Source organism: Myxine glutinosa, chromosome 5 (assembly GCF_964187855.1).
Source record: "Myxine glutinosa chromosome 5, kmMyxGlut1.1, whole genome shotgun sequence".
NCBI lineage: Eukaryota > Metazoa > Chordata > Myxini > Myxiniformes > Myxinidae > Myxine > Myxine glutinosa.
The window spans coordinates 92,413,483-92,431,729 of NC_136265.1; the positions used below are offsets into that span (position 1 = coordinate 92,413,483).

At 45.5% G+C, this 18,247-nt stretch overlaps 1 protein-coding gene across 1 annotated transcript; it reads right to left on the bottom strand.

Annotated features, from left to right (window-relative positions):
* Nucleotides 1-9,227: 9,227 nt before the first annotated feature.
* On the bottom strand, nucleotides 9,228-10,248 carry LOC137428457 (uncharacterized). The gene has a single exon (XM_068118372.2). It carries the CDS (start codon nucleotides 10,246-10,248, stop codon nucleotides 9,301-9,303), a length of 948 nt encoding a protein of 315 aa, XP_067974473.2. The 3' UTR covers nucleotides 9,228-9,300.
* Nucleotides 10,249-18,247: the final 7,999 nt, after the last annotated feature.

Below are 18,247 nucleotides of genomic sequence, written 5' to 3' on the forward strand. Positions count from 1 at the left end.
TCCTTGTATTCGGCTTTCACCGCACACCGTCAGGGCTTCACGCGGCTGGTTGAAGCTGCTCTCTGCAGAACTCTTTCTTTGCACTTCTGGACTTGGCCTCCTCTGCCGTGTCTGGCGCACTTCTGGTTTCGCACTTCTGGACTTGGACTCCTCTGCCATCTCTGGTGCACTTCTGGTTTCGCACTTCTCTCAAGGCTTCCCCCGCGCTTCTGTCAACGGCTTCCGCGCGCGCTTTTTATAACGCCCGCGGGCGATCAAGCCGCCGGCCTCTAGAACACGCCCATCGGTGAGCTCGCCTCGGCCCTGATTGGTCGGCACGGGCCCTCTGGCTCCACCCTTGATGACGATGGGCGGGCACGCCCAGGATTCGGCAGCTCCTCCCCCTTCTTCTCCAAGCCTACCTCGTGGCTAATGGAGTCGCGGTGAATGCAGTTGGCAATTGAGGCTTTGTGAAATGAAAATGAAAGGGGATCTATCTATTTGAATTCGGTGCAATGGAGTGTCAATTAATGGAAGACAAATCCTTAGCCGAATACACAGAATAGGGAAATAACTACCAACAAGGAGGAAATCTATTATTGGCTACGTGGGTGCTTATGAAATAACTATGGAACGACCGTTGACCTTTATACACAGACTGGAGGCAGGAAGGTCCACAATAAAACAATTTAAAAAACACAATCCTCATATCCACAACAATATGTCCACTCTTCTTCTGACCAATACTTCCACCACTTCTCCTGATCTCCCTGTCATTGTCCCTACATTCCATGTCCCAAACCTCAGAAACCAATCTCCACATCGGGCATCAGACGTTTCGTCGTCATAAATGGAGTGATTTCCACCCTTGCTTCGATCGGGTTCCCCACCTTGAGTTTTGACGAGAGGGAGTGGGGTCCCCCAAGGGGTACTTCGGGCTGTACCCTGCCCATATGTAGTCGTAATTGTCTCTTTTTGAGGCAATGTTTTTATGGCCGGATGCCCTTCCTGACACCAACCCCTTTCGTCGCCTCTTACAACACGCAGGGATACGGTGTACCTATTCTAAACCGGGGTACACACCGGTAACCGGGGTACACACCGGTATTGTACACAATTACACCATGTGACACAATAAATCTACTAGGTATTACCCTCACATCAAATTTATCCTGGAATCCACACATGACACAAATATGTAAGTCTGCCTCAAAGAAACTAGGAGTCCTGTTCAGATGTCGAAAATTCTGTTCCTCTCAGTCGTTGCTTCAACTATAAAAATGATTGATTCGTTCTTACAGAGAGAGCTGCTCTCACATCTGGGGAGGTATTAGCTCCACATTCCAGGACAGAATTGAATCTCCCATCCACCTCAGTATGGATACAAGCGGCGGCGTTCGGGTGGAAACTCAAAATCATGATTGAATCGAGATATTATCAAACCAACTGTTTCTGCCAAACCCACGATTGTGTTTACTTCCGGATCAGGAACAGTTTCGGACAGATTAAAAGTTAAAATCATGACACAAGGCTTCGCAGTTGTTTTGCCGCCATGCATTGTGGGACGGAATTATCGTAAGGGCAGCAGGGGAAGAGAAAGGAAGGGGAGGAGGTATGGGAGGGAAGGAAAGGCAGAGTAAGGCGAAGGAAGAAAAGGAGGTGAGTTGAAGGTGGGGGACGGGTGGTTGAGGAAGGGGAAGGGGAGTGGAAGGGAAGGTTGGGTAAGGAATGGGAAGGGGAGGAATGAGGGAGTGAAGAATGGAGAAGGGGAGAGTAGGAGAGAGGGTTGCAGTTAACGTTGTAATGGTCGTCATTTCCCACATTAAATTCTTAGTTGATAAGTTAATCAAAATTTATTGGATTTCCACCCAATTTGTTGGAATCCAGTGTTCATCCACTCCAGCAACCACCAAAACCGAAATCGAATCGGAGTGAGAATGGACAAGCGAAGTCCTAAAAAACACTTGAGAAGATCATCTGACCCATCAATCCCCATGTTGTCCTTAAAAGCCGTAAGTTGTTCAAAATTCATCGGGTTTACACTAAACTTGTTTTATCCAAGGACGGAGCGAAAATATACATTGCTTCATAATAACAGGCTGTATATGTGTGTCGTTGGTTGTTATTTTATAATTCACCAAATGTCTGTCCATCTGTCAGTCTGTGCCCAGGGACCGCAAAAATGGCTGAACCGATGGCAACAAAATTTTGGGTGGGTAATCCTGGGTCCCCTGGAGTAAAATAGGCTATATTGTTTTTCAAATTTCAGCTTTGGTCTCCAGCATTTTCAAGTTTGGACTCCCACCTAACATTATTGTCCCGGGTACCGTTAAAACGGCTGCACCGATTGAAATGAGAAACCTCCATGCCTGTGGAATTTCCACGGGTGACCCCACTCGTCTCCATAATTTGGGTTTTAGAAGGAGGAACTGAGTCCTCCAAGGACTCGAAATATCCACCCCTGCTTCGGTGAAGGATTGTGATTCATGGGCGAAGTTGTGAAATTGTGTTGTTCTGAGTTTAGTTCCAAGGGCTCTTTTCAGGATCGTCACTGAGCCCCTTACAGCCTCCTACTGTAGTTTGTTTGTGGTAATGTTCCAGGGATGTTTTTTAAGATCGCTGTAAGGTTCTTATTTATCATTCCCATTGCCCAAATTATCACTGGTACAATGTTGGCGCTGTTCAGCTTCCAGGATCTTTTCACTTCATTCTTGAGGTCTTTGTGTTTGGTTATTTTCTTGATTTCTGCATTATTTAGGCCAAAATCGCTGGGTACTGATATCTCAATCAGCTATGCAGTCTTTTCCTTTTTGTTCCTGAGTTATATGTCCATTCGCAATGCTTTGTTTTCTATGTTCACACTTGATGAATCATCAGGTCATATGTGAGCATTATATCCTTGTTTTCAATGATTGCTTTTGGTTCATGTTTCCATGAGTTTTGTGGAAGTGGGATATTGAAATTTCTGCAGATGTGCCAGTGAATTACTCCACGTACCTTGTTGTGCCTTTGACTGCACAGATGCTCTGACATGTTCTTTTTACATCCCAAGAGGAAGTGGTTCATGATTTCTTTTTCTTCCTTGCACAACGTAAACTTGTCCGATTTACTCAGTCCTGCCATATTTTAAAAATCCATTGGTGTAGTTTCCTTGATCTTGTGCAATAATAATGATTCGTTCGCATTCCCAGTTGAGTTGGCCTCTTCTGAGCCATTCCAGTGATCCTTCTCTGTCTATCCCCAATCTGTCCAACTCTTTTTTTTATATATATATATTTCCCTGCTCTTTTGTCTTTCTACCAGTTGTCACTATATGTGGACACCACTATATACAAAAGTATGTGGACACCCGAACATCACACATCTCATTCCAAAGTCATGGGCATTAATATGGAGTTGGTCCCCCCTTTTCTGCTGTAACAGCCTCCACTCTTCTGGGAAGGCTTTCCATGAGATGTTGGAACATTGCTGCAGGGATTTGCTTCATTCAGCCACAAGAGCATTGGTGAGGTCGGGCACTGGTGTTGGTCGATGAGGCCTGGCCAGCAGTCCTCATTCCAATTCATCCCGAAGGTGTTTGATGGGGTTGACGTCAGGGCTCTGTGCAGGCCAGTCAAGTTCTTCCACACCGATCTTGACAATCATTTCTGTATGGACCTCGCTTTGTGCACGGGGGCATTGTCATGCTGAAACAGGAAAGGGCCTTCCCCAAACTGTTGCCACAAAGATGGAAGCACACAATCGTCTTGACTCTAGAATGTCATTGAATGCTGTAGCGTTAAGATTTCCCTTCACTTGAACTAAGGGGCCAAGCCCAAACCATGAAAAAGAGCCCCAGACCATTATTCCTCCTCCACCAAACTTTACAGTTGGCCCTATGCATTCGGGCAGGCGGCGTTCTCCTGGCATCCGCCAAACCCAGATCCATCCGTCAGACTACCAGATGGTGAAGTGTGATTCATCACTGCAGAGAATGCGTTTCCACTGATCCAGAGTCCAATGGCAGTGAGCTTGACACCATTCCAGCCGATGCTTGGCATTGCTCATGGTGATCTCAGGCTTGTGTGCGGCTGCTCGGCCATGGAAGCCCATTTTATGAAGCTCCTGACGAACAGTTGTTGGGCTGATGTTGCTTCCAGAGGCAGTTTGGAACCCGGTAGTGTGTTGCAACCGAGGACAGACGATTTTTACACACTGCACACTTCAGCCCCGTACTTTGAGCTTGTGTGGCCTACCACTTCACTGCTCAGTTGTTGTTGCTCCTTGATGTTTTCACGTCACAATAACAGCACTTACAGCAGACCGGGGCAGCTCGAGCAGGGCAGAAATTTGACGAACTGACTTCTTGGAAAGGTGGCATCCTATGACGGTGCCACGTTGACTGTCACTGAGCTCTTCAGAACGGCCCATTCTACTGCCAATGTTTGTTTATGGAGATTGCATGGCTCTGTGCTTGATTATATATACCTGTCAGCAATGGATGCGGCTGAAATAGCCGAATCCACTAATTCGAAGGGGTGTCCGCATACTTTTGGTCATGTCGTGTATCTGCTGGGATATCATCTTTTATTTTTTGGAATCATTGGGGCTGTATTCATTGCCATTTCAGTTTGGTGTGTGACATCCTCCAATTGCACCTGTTTGTGGAAGTTTTTTGCAAGGTGAGCGAGAGATACCTTTTCTGGCTTCTTGTGTTCATGGTTATGCACAAATTGTATTCAGCAGTCTGTTAAGCGTTTCACATACTCTCCTAATCCTAGAGTCGTCGCACTGTGCACTTGATTGAGTTCCATCACTCCGCCACCTCCTTCTTTCCTTGGCAGGTACATCTTTGGGATACACTGATTTTTATAGAACGTTTTGTGGATAGTGAGGAGTTTCCTTGTTTTGATATGTAGTTTTTTGATATCCGCTTTTGGCCAGTTTACTATTCCCCAGCTTTGTTGTCGAAATCTTGTATTGTTGTATTTAGGTCGATTTTTTTGTTGTCCGTTTTTGTTGAGCGAATGTGCACTGAGAACACTTATCGAGGCCAAATTTCATTTGGATGTCGTCGGAGAACCGTTCCACAAATTTCAGTTGTTCTGCCAATTTTTCATTGTTCAGTGGAAAGAGGTTTAAATCATCCATATATAGTAGATGCATCACCTTTCTTGTTTCTCTGGATGTTCTTTTATTGGATGTTATGGTGAATTCCTGTCCTTGCTCATTCATGAGATTACTTTGTGGGTCCAAGGCAAAACAGGAGAGGAGAAGGCCGTCTCCTGGAAGATCCTGCGTCGTAGCTTTACTCTTGGTATTTCAATCTTTCCTTCTGAGTGCTGAAGGTTTCGTGTCATCTTCCATAGATCCATGGCTTTCCCAAACGGCTTGATTATTTGGGATTTATCTTGTACATTTGCATGCATTTTATCATCCATAAATGTGGGACACTGTCAAAAGCTTTTTTATAGTCCATCCATGCTGTGGACAATTTGTTTCTTCTCGTGCTGCAATTTTTGATTGTGGCCTCGTTTAGTAATAGGTGGTCTCTTGTGCCGTAACATCCTCTCTTGCATCCATTCTGTTCCGTTTCTCGGCCTCCTTGTTGTGTAAGATGGTGGTACATTGTTTCTGTGATGATTCCTGTTAAAAGTTTGTCTGGTGTTGGTGGACAGGTTATTGGCCGGTATTTGTGGGGTATTTGTGTCTCCTCAGATTTTAGAATGAGGAAGGTGTTACCTTCTGTGAGCCATTTACCCATTTCCTGATCCCCTTGGATAGGTTAATTGAATGCTGGAGTGTAGTGAACGTAGGGAGCATCAAATTGCTTCAACCAGAAGTTTGGGATCCCATCTGGGGCAGGGCTTTTGAGGGTTGCCATTTTGCCAGTTGTCATAATTTTTCTGCATCAATTATTACTGGGGGCATTTTCTCAAGATGTTGCCTTTTCTCCTCCAGGTTTCAGATCGATTCCCCCTCCTTGTTGTATTATTTTTGATCTTCATAAATTCCGTTCCTGAATTGTTCCAGTTCATCTTTTTCAGGAGGGGATGACACATTCTGCTCCCGTTTCCCTCGTTCACGGTGGAATCTTTTCGGGTTGTTTTCAAACATCCGGCCTTGTTTTCTCCTCATGTTCGCCTCGCCGTAGGCTTTTTATTTTCCTTGCTATCATTTAGGTTTGCAGTTTATTTTCAGCAACCATGACCTCGAGGACTTTGTCTTCAATTTTATATTAGTATATTCTTTTCTGGAATCTCCTCTTTAGTTTTGGGCTTTGATATCCTCTTTGAAACTGCTGTATTTGTCTTGTCTCCTTTCTGAGCATCTCCCTCTGTTTCTCAAGTCGTTGCTTCCATGGTGGTGCTTGGTTTTTATTTGTGGAACCTGTTCTGTTCTTGTGGTGTTTCGTTGTTACTTTTTCCTGAATGAATCGTGCTGCTGTAAAATTCATTATGTTTATTTCTTTCTGTGTGACTGATTTTGGTGTTATTGTTTTTAAAGATTTGTTTGTTCTGGTGATTAGTGCTTTTGTGGGTTTACTATTATGCCGTGAAATTAGTCGTGGTCTTTCTTCAGGTGGTATCAATCGCACCTCCTCTATCTTATTAGCCATCTTCTCTTCCAGATCACTTTCCTAATCATCCTCTGCCTCCTTCTTTCCGTCGCTCGTTATCCTTCTGCCCATTATCACATGTATCTGTCTGTTTTATCGCCATAAACAGGCCTTCTCACTGCCCATCCCCTTCACTTCAGATGCAGAGCACCTTCTGCGTCGAAGGCTGTTCCATGTTCCCCCTCCTCTCAGCATTCCAGCTTTCATTATTTTTGTCATTACTGTACTGCTTAGATCTTTCCTTTGAGACAGGCAGCACCATTGTAGCTTTTGTGCTTTGATGCAGGACTCTGCCTATTTATGGGAAGGTTCAGCCGTCTATCTTAACAGGACGCACCCTGACTGCATGGTGTGCCCACACAGACATCACAGCTTTCTCTGTTGGGGGCCTGTGACCTTTTGTTTGGAGTTGTTTTTTTTAAATACTCTCCAACACACTCGCCCCATCGAGCATCATGAATGGGGCTTTCGTTGCACCAGGTGTCCTGATAGCTCCCTCAGTTGTTCCACCATGCATTATGTCCGCCACGATTTTCCCACTCACGCTCACTTTCTTTCTACTCTGGGTGCCGCTGCATGGACCATTTAGAATCCAGTCTGATACATTATCCATCTCAATGTAAATAAGTAGAGGAGCTGTCAAGCCAGTATGTCGGATTAAGTGTATCTTTGTCCCCATTATGAGGAATGAGGCATGATCAGTAGAATGGGGACAAAGCTAATTCCCCGGTGTGTCAAACCTGTGATCATTCCATTGTCCCGTATGGCAACGCAATAGACATTAGTTAGGCCCAATAGTTACACCACACTAACACTACTTAAATTCCCCCTCCGCCAAAGGGATCTTCGTCAAACCTGGCACAAGTATGTATCATGAGGTAAAGATGAACCGATTCGATTTTGGGGTCAAGAGGTCAAAGGTCAAAGTCTGTAATATGTCTATATCTTGAGAACGGCTGAAGTGATCCAATTCAAACTTCATACAGGTATGTATAATGATGATTAACTTATTAGATTTTGTGGTCAAAGATCAAATCTGTAATGGGTCTATAACTTGAGAACGGGTGAAGTGATCCAATTCAAAGTTGGTACAGGAATGTATAGTATTGTAAAGATTAAGTGATTCGATTTTTGGGTCAAAGGTCAAAGGTCAAATCTGTAATAGGTCTATAACTTGAGAACGGCTGAAATGATCTAAATCGAACTTGGTACAGATTTATATAATGTTGTAAAGATTACCTTATTCGATTTTGGGGTCAAAGGTCAAATCTGTAAAAGGTTTATAACTCGAGAATGGCTGAAGGGATCTAATTCAAACTGGGTACAGATATGTGTGATGATGGAAAGATCAACTGATTAGATTTTGGGGGGCCCGAGGTCAAAGGCCAAAGGTCAGAGGTCATGTCAGGTAAAAATGTGCTAACGTGGGCACAGCTGAATGAATTTAAATGAAACATGATGCAAGGATTATAATGATGTAATAATGTGGGCGGAGGCATATCAGTCGACGTCATGATGGAGAAGAGTGCCGTTCTCGTTCATAAATTGAAATGAGTACGTGAATCTTTTTGGGAAAACTTAAGCTTGAATTCCATTGCAAAGATATGTGTGCACAAAATAATTCAATTTAAAACTAATTAAATAATGCAACAATCACAGAACAGAACATGGTTCACAAGGGCGTTGTGAAGATAGCCCTCATCGATTGTGGCAGTGTTCTGTTGTTTATACACCGCCCAAACAACTATGTGGCATTCTCTCAAGCAGCCTTTTTACCACAGAGGTTACACTGGTCCTTGCTATTTTTTTCAGCTATTTTCTCTCAAAATTGCGAGTTGGACAGGCGACTGGGACGGATTTTTGTGAAGTCGGTGAGAGCATGATGGAGGAGCGGAACGTGTTAAATATTCTGCTGTTTCGGTGTGGGAATGGCCATTTTGCTTTTATGAGCGGGAGAGGGAAGAAGGGAGGGAGAGAGAGTAAAATTTGGACAGATTTGGAAGGGGGGATTGTGGAGTTGTGGTGGGGAGGGGGTTGAAGGCTTGAAGTGGGGGAGGGGATTGATGCGTTCGGGCTGGTAGTGGGAGGACCTGGTGTTGGGGGAAGAAAAAGCAAAAAAGGGACAGAGTTGGAAGGAGGAGGTAAAGTCTTTGTGGGGGGAAGACTTTCAGTGGGGAGGGGGCAGTTGAGAAGTTGCCAGAATTGCATGTGTTAGTTTATTCAGTAAAAACGTCATTGGCCACAGGTGTGTGTGTGTGTGTGTGTGTGTGTGTGTGTGTGTGTGTGTGTGTGTGTGTGTGTGTGTGTGTCAATCCAAGCAGGTGACACAAGCATCATCCAGGAAAGGTGCTCGTGTGTTTTAAGGCAGGATGATTGAATGAAAGACTTTTTGCAAATGGTGTTCGGGTCCCAGTCCTATTCCCGATTCATAATTTATCTCCCTTCTTATCCATCTTGCCCACCTGCATCTCATTCCTCCCCACACCCATTGTTGGTCCTCGTCTGCCTCAATCTCTTCCACGAGCCTTGGCTATGTATAAAAAGGTAAAATATAAAGTGTTTCATGAGCTCACATGATTTGATGAAGGATTTTACAAAAATTTTGCATTTGCATGAACATTCTCTTTATTGGTAATCTCCTTGTTCTCCATTGTGATTTCCACGTGTTTTTTCAGGTGGCATGACCGATTGAAAGATTCTCTACAAAATGTGCATTTGTACGGTCATTCTCTGTTGTGAATTCTCATGTGTTGTTTAAGGGTGGATGACTGATTAAAAATTTTTCCACAACTTGTGCATTTGTATGGGCGTTCACCATTGTGAATTGTCATGTGTATTTTCAAGCTGTATGACCGATTAAAACATTTTCCACAACTTGTGCATTTGTATGGGCGTTCATCATTGTGAATTTGTATGTGTGATTTAAGGTGGCATGACTGATTAAAAGATTTTCCACAACTTGTGCATTTGTATGGGCATTCACCATTGTGAATTTGCATGTGTATTTTTAGGTGGAATGACTGATTAAAAGATTTTCCACAACTTGTGCATTTGTATGGGCGTTCACCACTGTGAATTTTCATGTGCCTTTTAAGGGTGTATGAATGTTTAAAAGATTTTCCACAACTTGTGCATTCGTATGGGCGTTCACCATTGTGAATTGTCATGTGGGATTTAAGGTGGCATGACAGCTTAAAAGATTTTCCACAACTTGTGCATTTGTATGGGCGTTCACCATAATGAATTGCCATGTGTGATTTCAGGGTGGATGAATGTTTAAAAGATTTTCCACAACTTGTGCATTCGTATGGGCGTTCATCATTGTGAATTGTCATGTGTGATTTAAGGTGGCCTGACTGATAAAAAGATTTTCCACAACTTGTGCATTTGTATGGGCGTTCATCATTGTGAATTTGCATGTGTTGTTTGAGGGTGGATGACAGATTAAAAGATTTTCCACAACTTGTGCATTCGTATGGGCGTTCAGCATTGTGAATTGTCATGTGCCTTATAAGGGTGGATGAATGTTTAAAAGATTTTCCACAACTTGTGCATTTGTATGGGCGTTCACCATAATGAATTGCCATGTGTGATTTCAGGGTGGATGAATGTTTAAAAGATTTTCCACAAATTGTGCATTCGTGTGTGCGTTCATCATTGTGAATTTTCATGTGCCTTAGAAGGGTGTGTGAATGTTTAAAAGATTTTCCACAACTTATACATTTGTATGGGCGTTCATCATTGTCTCCTTTGTGAACCTGGTGAACATTTTTACGTGCAAACAATTCATTTTTCGTCTTGTGTTTGTAAAAGGTCTTGTTTGTTTCAGTTGGCGAGTCCTGCGGGCCTGGGTTTACGCTGTTCATAAAAGTAGGTGCAGTCTCCCTTGCAGATTCAATGGATCCACCTGTAAATACAACATCACGTGACATGTAAAAAAAAAAAAAAATCTGATATTGCTCAACACTCGTGATATAATTCTAACAAACGTACACAAACATGTACATATTGTTACGTTTGTGGGGATAGGGGATATAATACCACAGTGGAAATAGGCTTGCATAACAAGTGAATCCACTTGGATTCCGCCCAGGTTGGCACATGGAAATTATGATGTAGCATAATTATCATCTCGGGTCAAGATTTGAAATTATGCCATGGTTTTTGTAAAATTGCTACTAGTATTCACATTATGTTCACATTCATTCACATTCACAGGGTCCTCTGGGTCCTCTGGGCATTTGGGTCCTCTGGGTCATTTTCTGGTCTGGGTCTGGCAAATTTTCATTGACATTTGCCCAGTTTCAACTTTTATTGACCCAGAGGGTCATTTGGGTCCTCTGGGTCATTTGGGTCCTCTGGGTCATTTGGGTCCTCTGGGTCATTTGGGTCCTCTGGGTCATTTGGGTCCTCTGGGTCATTTGGGTCCTCTGGGTCATTTGGGTCCTCTGGGTCATTTGGGTCCTCTGGGTCATTTGGGTCATTTGGGTCATTTGGGTCCTCTGGGTCATTTGGGTCCTCTGGGTCATTTGGGTCCTATATTCCTATCCTATAACATATATATCCTATAACCTATCCTATATATATCCTATATCATATAACATATATCCTATATATCCTATAACATAACATATAACAAATATATCCTATATTATGTACTAGCGAGCGGCCGCGTACCAGCCAAAGGGGTAGCCCATGGTTAGCCTAAATATAGATTTGATGACGTCATGTTTACACATCTGAGCGACAGAAACTGTCAACACATCTGAGCGACAGAAACGTCTACACTGTTGGAGCTTCACTTTTGGAGCGACAGAAATTCCCAGGCAAACGCTATAACGCACAGGTTTACAACCTGTGCGTTAATAATAGTATGGATTGTGTTTGGGTGGGAGACATCTCAATGTATTAAGGAGGGAAAACTGTGAGCTTAAGATCGTTTCCATGTCACCACACGGGAGGGTGGCGTTGTGTTGACTCGGTTGGATCTGAGATTAGTTCTCTCCCAGTATGCGATTACCCTCGGTGGTTTTTCCTTTTGTTTTTACAATTAGAAGATGCCGGACATATAAACCACCTTTAGAGGCCATTTTTCCCCGCAAAGCGGGGGTTGGCCTTTTTTGGGAACCATATAAACGCACATATTTAACCAATAACAACAACAACAATCGCCGACAGTGTCCGGACATTACGATCGACAAGTAAACCCCGCCCCACCAACCGACTAAGGAACAAGGCCACACCCCCAGAGTGGGACGAGGTGCGTGGAAACTATCGTAACCGGCAGACCACAACCCAAGCTTCATCATTCGATAATCTCGCAGTTCACTCTCAAATATCCGATGCCAAGGATCGTGGTCCAATCCCACGAGAACGTGTGTTAGTGTGTATGTGTGTATGTGTGTCGCAACCAATGACAACCTGTCTTATTGTTTTGCAGCACGTTGGAGTTCAGTTAGCCTTGTGGTTAAGCGTTTGGATGTTTGGCCCACATAATTAGCTTCACAATCTTCACATTGTATGTTGTAGATGACATTCTTTCTGTCACATTTGTTCACGTGGTCTTTTGGCTTTGACAGCTGCGCTCGTAAAGAAACACATCCTTTACAATATGAATCCTGAGCTGCAAATCTTTTGACATGTATTTTATATATATATGGACAAATGTGCAGGATGTTTCAAAAAGATTGATACAACTTTGACTTCCTGCCATTTCTTTGTTTTTTTTACCGATACTGTTTTCCTTTTCGGGGTTGGGTGGTGTTATTGTGGTCTTTGTTCCCTGGGATTTTTAGCTCCGTAACTCAACGATGCCATTGACAGTGGAGCAGAAGACAAAAGTAATGGCTCTGTGGCACAAGACGAAATCGTATGTAGACACCCGTTCTGCCTGCCGGTTCTGCTGGGAATACGACCTTAGAACACGTGATGGACCCACAAATTGTGCCATTCAACGTATTGTGAAACATTTTGAGCACAAGGGTACAGTGCACAACCAGAGCAAGGGCAACAGTGGCCTCGCTTAATGTACATAATCTGTTCGCATTAATATACTCTTGTTGTATTCGTATTCGTTTCTTAGATCCTGCTTGATTCAAGTTTAATAAAGCCTGATATTGACCAAAAAGGCTTTTCCATCCGTTACGTGCTCCTCCCCAAACCCCCTGGTCACGGTGTACCTCCGAGCCCCGAGAGGAGTCACGGCAGAAAGATGTGTTATTCTGTGTCAAAAATCAATGGTGAAACCACACCAATTGTTACCAACAAACAAATATTGTATTAAGGTCACACAAGAATAACAACACAAAAACAACAGTAATCAATTGTACAACCAATATATATTTCCTATGATGGTACGATCAGGTTCGTACAATACAACTCACTGTGCTCCAAGTGAATGAAAAGAAGAACATTCCCAATGTCTCTCTTCCCGGCTTCAAGCCAAAGTTGATTCCGGCTTCAAGCCAAAGTCGATCCACTCCAGTGATCGTCCGTACGATGTCGTATCGAGACTAGAATCCCGTTGGGTTGGCAGTCACAGTCCCGCTGCCAAAGCTGCGTAAAGGTGCCCTCAAGGCGACTGGGAAATCACCCCCTCGGGTGTGGACGTTCCACGGCTCCCACTCGGCGAACCGCAGATTTCCAACTCAAAAGCCAGGTTACACACACACACACACACACACACACACACACACACACACACACACACACACACACACACACACACACACACACACACAGACCAGATTAACGTCTGAATGCGGTGAAAATGGTTGAAGCGGTGTGAAAAACCTTGAGCGAAGCGCAAAGAGCGCGAGTCAAAATGGCCGACGGCCCATTCTCAAGGCATAACGGCACTACGATGATTCTCCTCGGAATCAACCGCAAAACCTGACACACAGGTTGATCTGTCACAGTGATAACAACTCTGTCGCAGGAATCCCTTTCCTGGGAAACCCGAAAGTTCACTCGTGACTATCGTTCGCCAATCGTTCGCTCCAGACCTCGAAGCAACTGGGCTTATTGTCCGACTCACAAGCTCCGCCTGCCCTTTCTCCTCGTTGTCGTCCGGTTCCGGTTTCATTTAAAACATTAACTTTTTTACCTTTTGAAAATAGTGATATCTATTTCCCTTAAACGACAACAATAATAGCACATGGAATCAAAAATGTTTACAGTGGATGAAAACCACAACAATGGAAGTGACGAATCCGTAACACTTCCCCTCACTCAAGAAAGAAAGTTTGAACATAGTGAAAACTTTCTTTGCAGGCAAAAACTCTTTTAACAAACAAAAGTAAAACTCACACCCAAATTATCAATTCACATGAGCAACAATAATTAATATTCCCCAAAATAAAGCAACAAAACTTCCAAACAACCCACAGAAATTTCCAAAGTTAGTTCACTCTGGACAAAGCATCAGCAACGACATTGTCCCTGCCCTTTACATGCTCAATTTCCAAGTTGAACTCCTGCAAAGCCAAAGTCCATCTCATCAACCTCTGATTTTTATTTTTCATTTTTTGAATGAAGGTTAAGGGGTTGTGATCAGAAATCCAAAGCAAAGCAAATCTATGCACTTTTTGAAGGAGGCCGAGCTGAGAGCCAGGTTTCATGGTGGTTGGGTGGTGAGGCCTGGAAGTATTCACTGCATGGACGCATTTAGGAACGTGGAGTTCACGGGTTAATCCGTGTAGGAATCTTGGCTCGGCTGCTCCTGAGCACTCAGTGCTTCCAACTCTTCTCTTGATCAAAAAATCATAATCACGGTTGTGGAGTCGGGTGCTGTCGTCACGTGAGTAGCGGTCCCCATCTCGGCTACCACCGTAATAGTCATCCCGTTGAGAGTTGCCAAAACTGCGCTGCTGCTGCTGCTGGGAGCCTCCGTAGTAATCACGACTGTGGCCGCCACCAAAACTACTACTCCCACCCCGGGAGCCAGAGCCACCCCTGAAACTACCTCCACGTTTTCCTCCTCTCTAGCCCCATCGACGCCCATGTCCTGCCTTCTCCACTGTTCTGGTCCGACCATCCAAATCCTTGCCATTCAAATCCTTTTCTGCACTTTTTGCGTCCTTTGCGTTTTCAAACGTGACAAAGCCAAACCCTCTCGACTTTTGCGTCACCCTGTCTTTTATCAGCAGCACTTCCAAGAGTGGTCCATATTTGCCAAAGATAGAGTCCAGAACATCTTCAATTGTGTCAAAGTTCAGTCTACCTACAAAGGGCTTGCCAACATTGCCTCCATCCATGACTTGAGTGTGCTGACACTTCGTTTCAGGGTACTCGACAAGAAGTGCCTGTGCAAAGCATGACGTCAGTACCTTCTCCTTCTCTTCAGAGCGCTTCCTACCAATAGCACGAGTCGCGGCACAGGATGGAAAGATACCCGAAATCTCCTGCTCTAACTGCGCGGTGTTATTTTCCATAAGAGGCTTTTCAACAAGCATCGGATTACCAGAAACTCGACCACCGGCCAAATCATTTCCGATAACAAAAGAGATTCCCTTTGCAGGAAGAGTGGCTTGTAAACCTTCGGTGACCGGTCCTGACACCAAATCAGACTTCAAATGGATGACACGAAGTGGAGCTTTAACATAGCCACCAACCCCCTGTAAAAGAACACTAACACCAGTTGCCGTCTTCTCTGACAATGGCAAAATGCCCTCAAGCATCAAAGATTGATGTGCTCCTGTGTCCCTCAATACCCTAACAGGTCTCTGGTTCGTTAAGTCTCCATCCAGTGACACAAACCCCTCTGAAATAAAAGGTTTGTAACCCTCTTGAACAAGGTCGGTCTGTGATGCCGTAACTTTGGCATGGGAACCTTCACAAGGCACTGTCCTCCAAGGACGATTTCTCGCATTTGCCAATGCATTCGGACTCGTCTGACTCCGCTTCTAATTTTTCCTTTTCAGGGCATAACATTGGGACATCAAATGCCCAGGTTTCTTGCAAAAAGCGCAAGTAGGCCCTGAGGAAAAACTTGGTCTGCCTCGGGCCCCCCGGAAGATAAGACTGTCTTGGAACTGTAGTCTTCTGATCCCTAAAAGTCGCGGTATCAGATTTGTCCCCAAAGTCATCTCGAGGCCGCCTTCATGAATATTTGTTCTCCGCCCCTGATTTACCATAACTCCCTGGCTAACTCTAGTCGGGAAGTTAGGTTTGTCGAACCCCATCCTGTGTGTCAAGGCATAGTCATCTGCCACTGTTGCTGCCTCATACAACTCCTGTACTTTCTTTTCATCCAGATGTACTTTAATGTCCACGTGGACACACTGTTTGAATTCCTCCACCAAGATCAATTGTCGCAACAGGTTGAAGTCTTTCCCAATCCCCTTCGAGTCACACCACCGATCAAACATGGTTTCCTTCATTCTTGCACACTCCACATGGGTCTCACTCTCCCTCTTCCTGGCATTTGCCGGTAAGCTTCAGGGACCAATTCATAGGCTTTGAGAATTGTTTTCTTCACTTTCTCATAATCTGCACATTGGTCAATCGGTAAAGCCGAAAATATATCTTGAGCTTTACCCACCAGAACACTTTGCACTAACATAGTCCAGGACCCCAAAGGCCATTTTAGCATTTGAGCCACTTTCTCAAAGTGTAAAAAAAAAAACTTGGCTACCTCCTTTTCATTGAAGGGTGGAACCAGCCTCACATGCCAACCAACATCCCAAGTGTTATGACGAGTTGTCGAACTAGCCGGCATGGATACTACTTGTAGTGAAATCGTATTCGTACTAATGCTGAACCCAGGTGATGATCGTTGCTCGCTGACACCGCTAGGGGCGCGGCTATAAGACCCGCTGCGGTCGGTGCTCAGGGGGACTTCTCCTGTGACATGTTACATCTAGTGGACTCGCTAACGGTACGCCTGCATAGATTTATTAAGCTTGCTTGCATTGAATGTTATGAATGGACCCATGTGATGCCAAACCTTATTCCTATTGCATTTCCTGTATTTACAGAATGATGTCATGGTCTTAATGGAATTAAACCACCAGATGGACTAAAGTTGTGGACCCAATTGGTTTTTCACAACACTTAATTCCATTAACGATCTACCGACATGGCGGGCAACAAGACGCTGCTGGTCACACCATTCTGCGCCGACCCGCAAGCCTCGGATGGTGGATTGCAACTGAAGCACTGGCTGAAAACGTTGGACAACCATTTCGCCAAGCCTGAGACCGAGCCGACGGCTGTCGCGAAGCTAGCAACGCTGCACTCCAAAATGGACTACAAGGTGTACAACAGTATCGCACAATGTGCGACGTATGACCTCGCTATTGTGGAGCTCAAACGATTGTACATAAAGGAAAAGGGCCCGGTGTATGCTCGGCATTTGCTATTAACGCGACGCCAGCAACCCAACGAGCCGATGGATCACTATGCCCAGGAGCTCCGGCAACTCCTGCTGGACAGCACCCGGGAGCCAAGGACTCACGAGCAGGCTCAGGATGACCTTCTCCTAGACGCCTATGTCGCCGGGGTCTCCTCTCAGGACCTAAGGCTCAAACTCCTGGAGAAGACCGACCTGACCTTCGCGGCGGCACTCGAGCAAGGAAAGGTACACACTGAAGCGCGGTTGCAGTCGAACGTCTATGATCGCACATGCCTCTTGGCGGGAACCTCGCTACACGCACGGCCGGAGAGTGCTACCGCCGAGGGAGCGGAACTGCTCGCGGAACTCCAGGATGCTCCGGAGGATCCGGTCCTGATGGCTGCCGCAGCGGCCAGACCCAAGGCCTTACGCGGAGCCACCTGCTATTTCTGTGGGGGACAACGACATCTCCGGACAGTGTGTCCGGCTCTGGACGCCATATGCCATTTGTGCTCGCAAAAGGGGCACTACGCAAAAGTGTGCCGGAAAACCGCGCGCGGCCGCGCATGGGCTCATTGCGGAGCCTACGAGCCGAGCTCGGAACACGGTGCCTTACCCGGCTTTGAAGGACAGGGCCCCTCCTCGCGGGCCCGTGGTCGCTCAATCGACCTAGGCGAGAGTCACCGAACAGCCACAACAGTCTCATCCTCAATCGGGCACGGCACATGCGTCCTTGACCAGACTCCGGGCCACGCGAGGGGCTTTGGAGCCTCGCCAAGCCCCAGCGGTACGTTCTCGTCGTGTCTCTCAAGAGCGTTCAGCGTCCACTGGCGGCGACATGAGTTCGGTACCAACTATGGTGGCCCTCACCCGTCAAATGGCGATTTTGAATACTACGGAGGCCCATACACATCAAACGGCGATTTTGGATCGTCAAACGGCGATTTTGAATACTACGGAGGCCCATACACATCAAACGGCGATTTTGAATCGCAATGCACCGGAATGCATGGGAAAGCTCTCTGATGGCTTTAACGGATTCCCCATGGACAACGAATACTCCGGCAACGACCGCAAAACTGCAGATTGCATGGGAACACACCCTGACAACTTATACGAGACTCCACGGGCATCCTCTGACGCCCGGAAAACTGCCGCTGGCATAGGATCTGCCCGCGAGGCGAGGCCGACCCACTCGGGAGGTTCGGTCCCACTCCCAGCAGGCTCGTCCGGCCTGGCTCAAGCCCTTATTCCCCTCATGGTCGAGGGCCATTGTGTGCGGGCCTTGGTGGATACAGGGTCTACGGATAGTTTTATCGACCAGCGACTAGTGCACA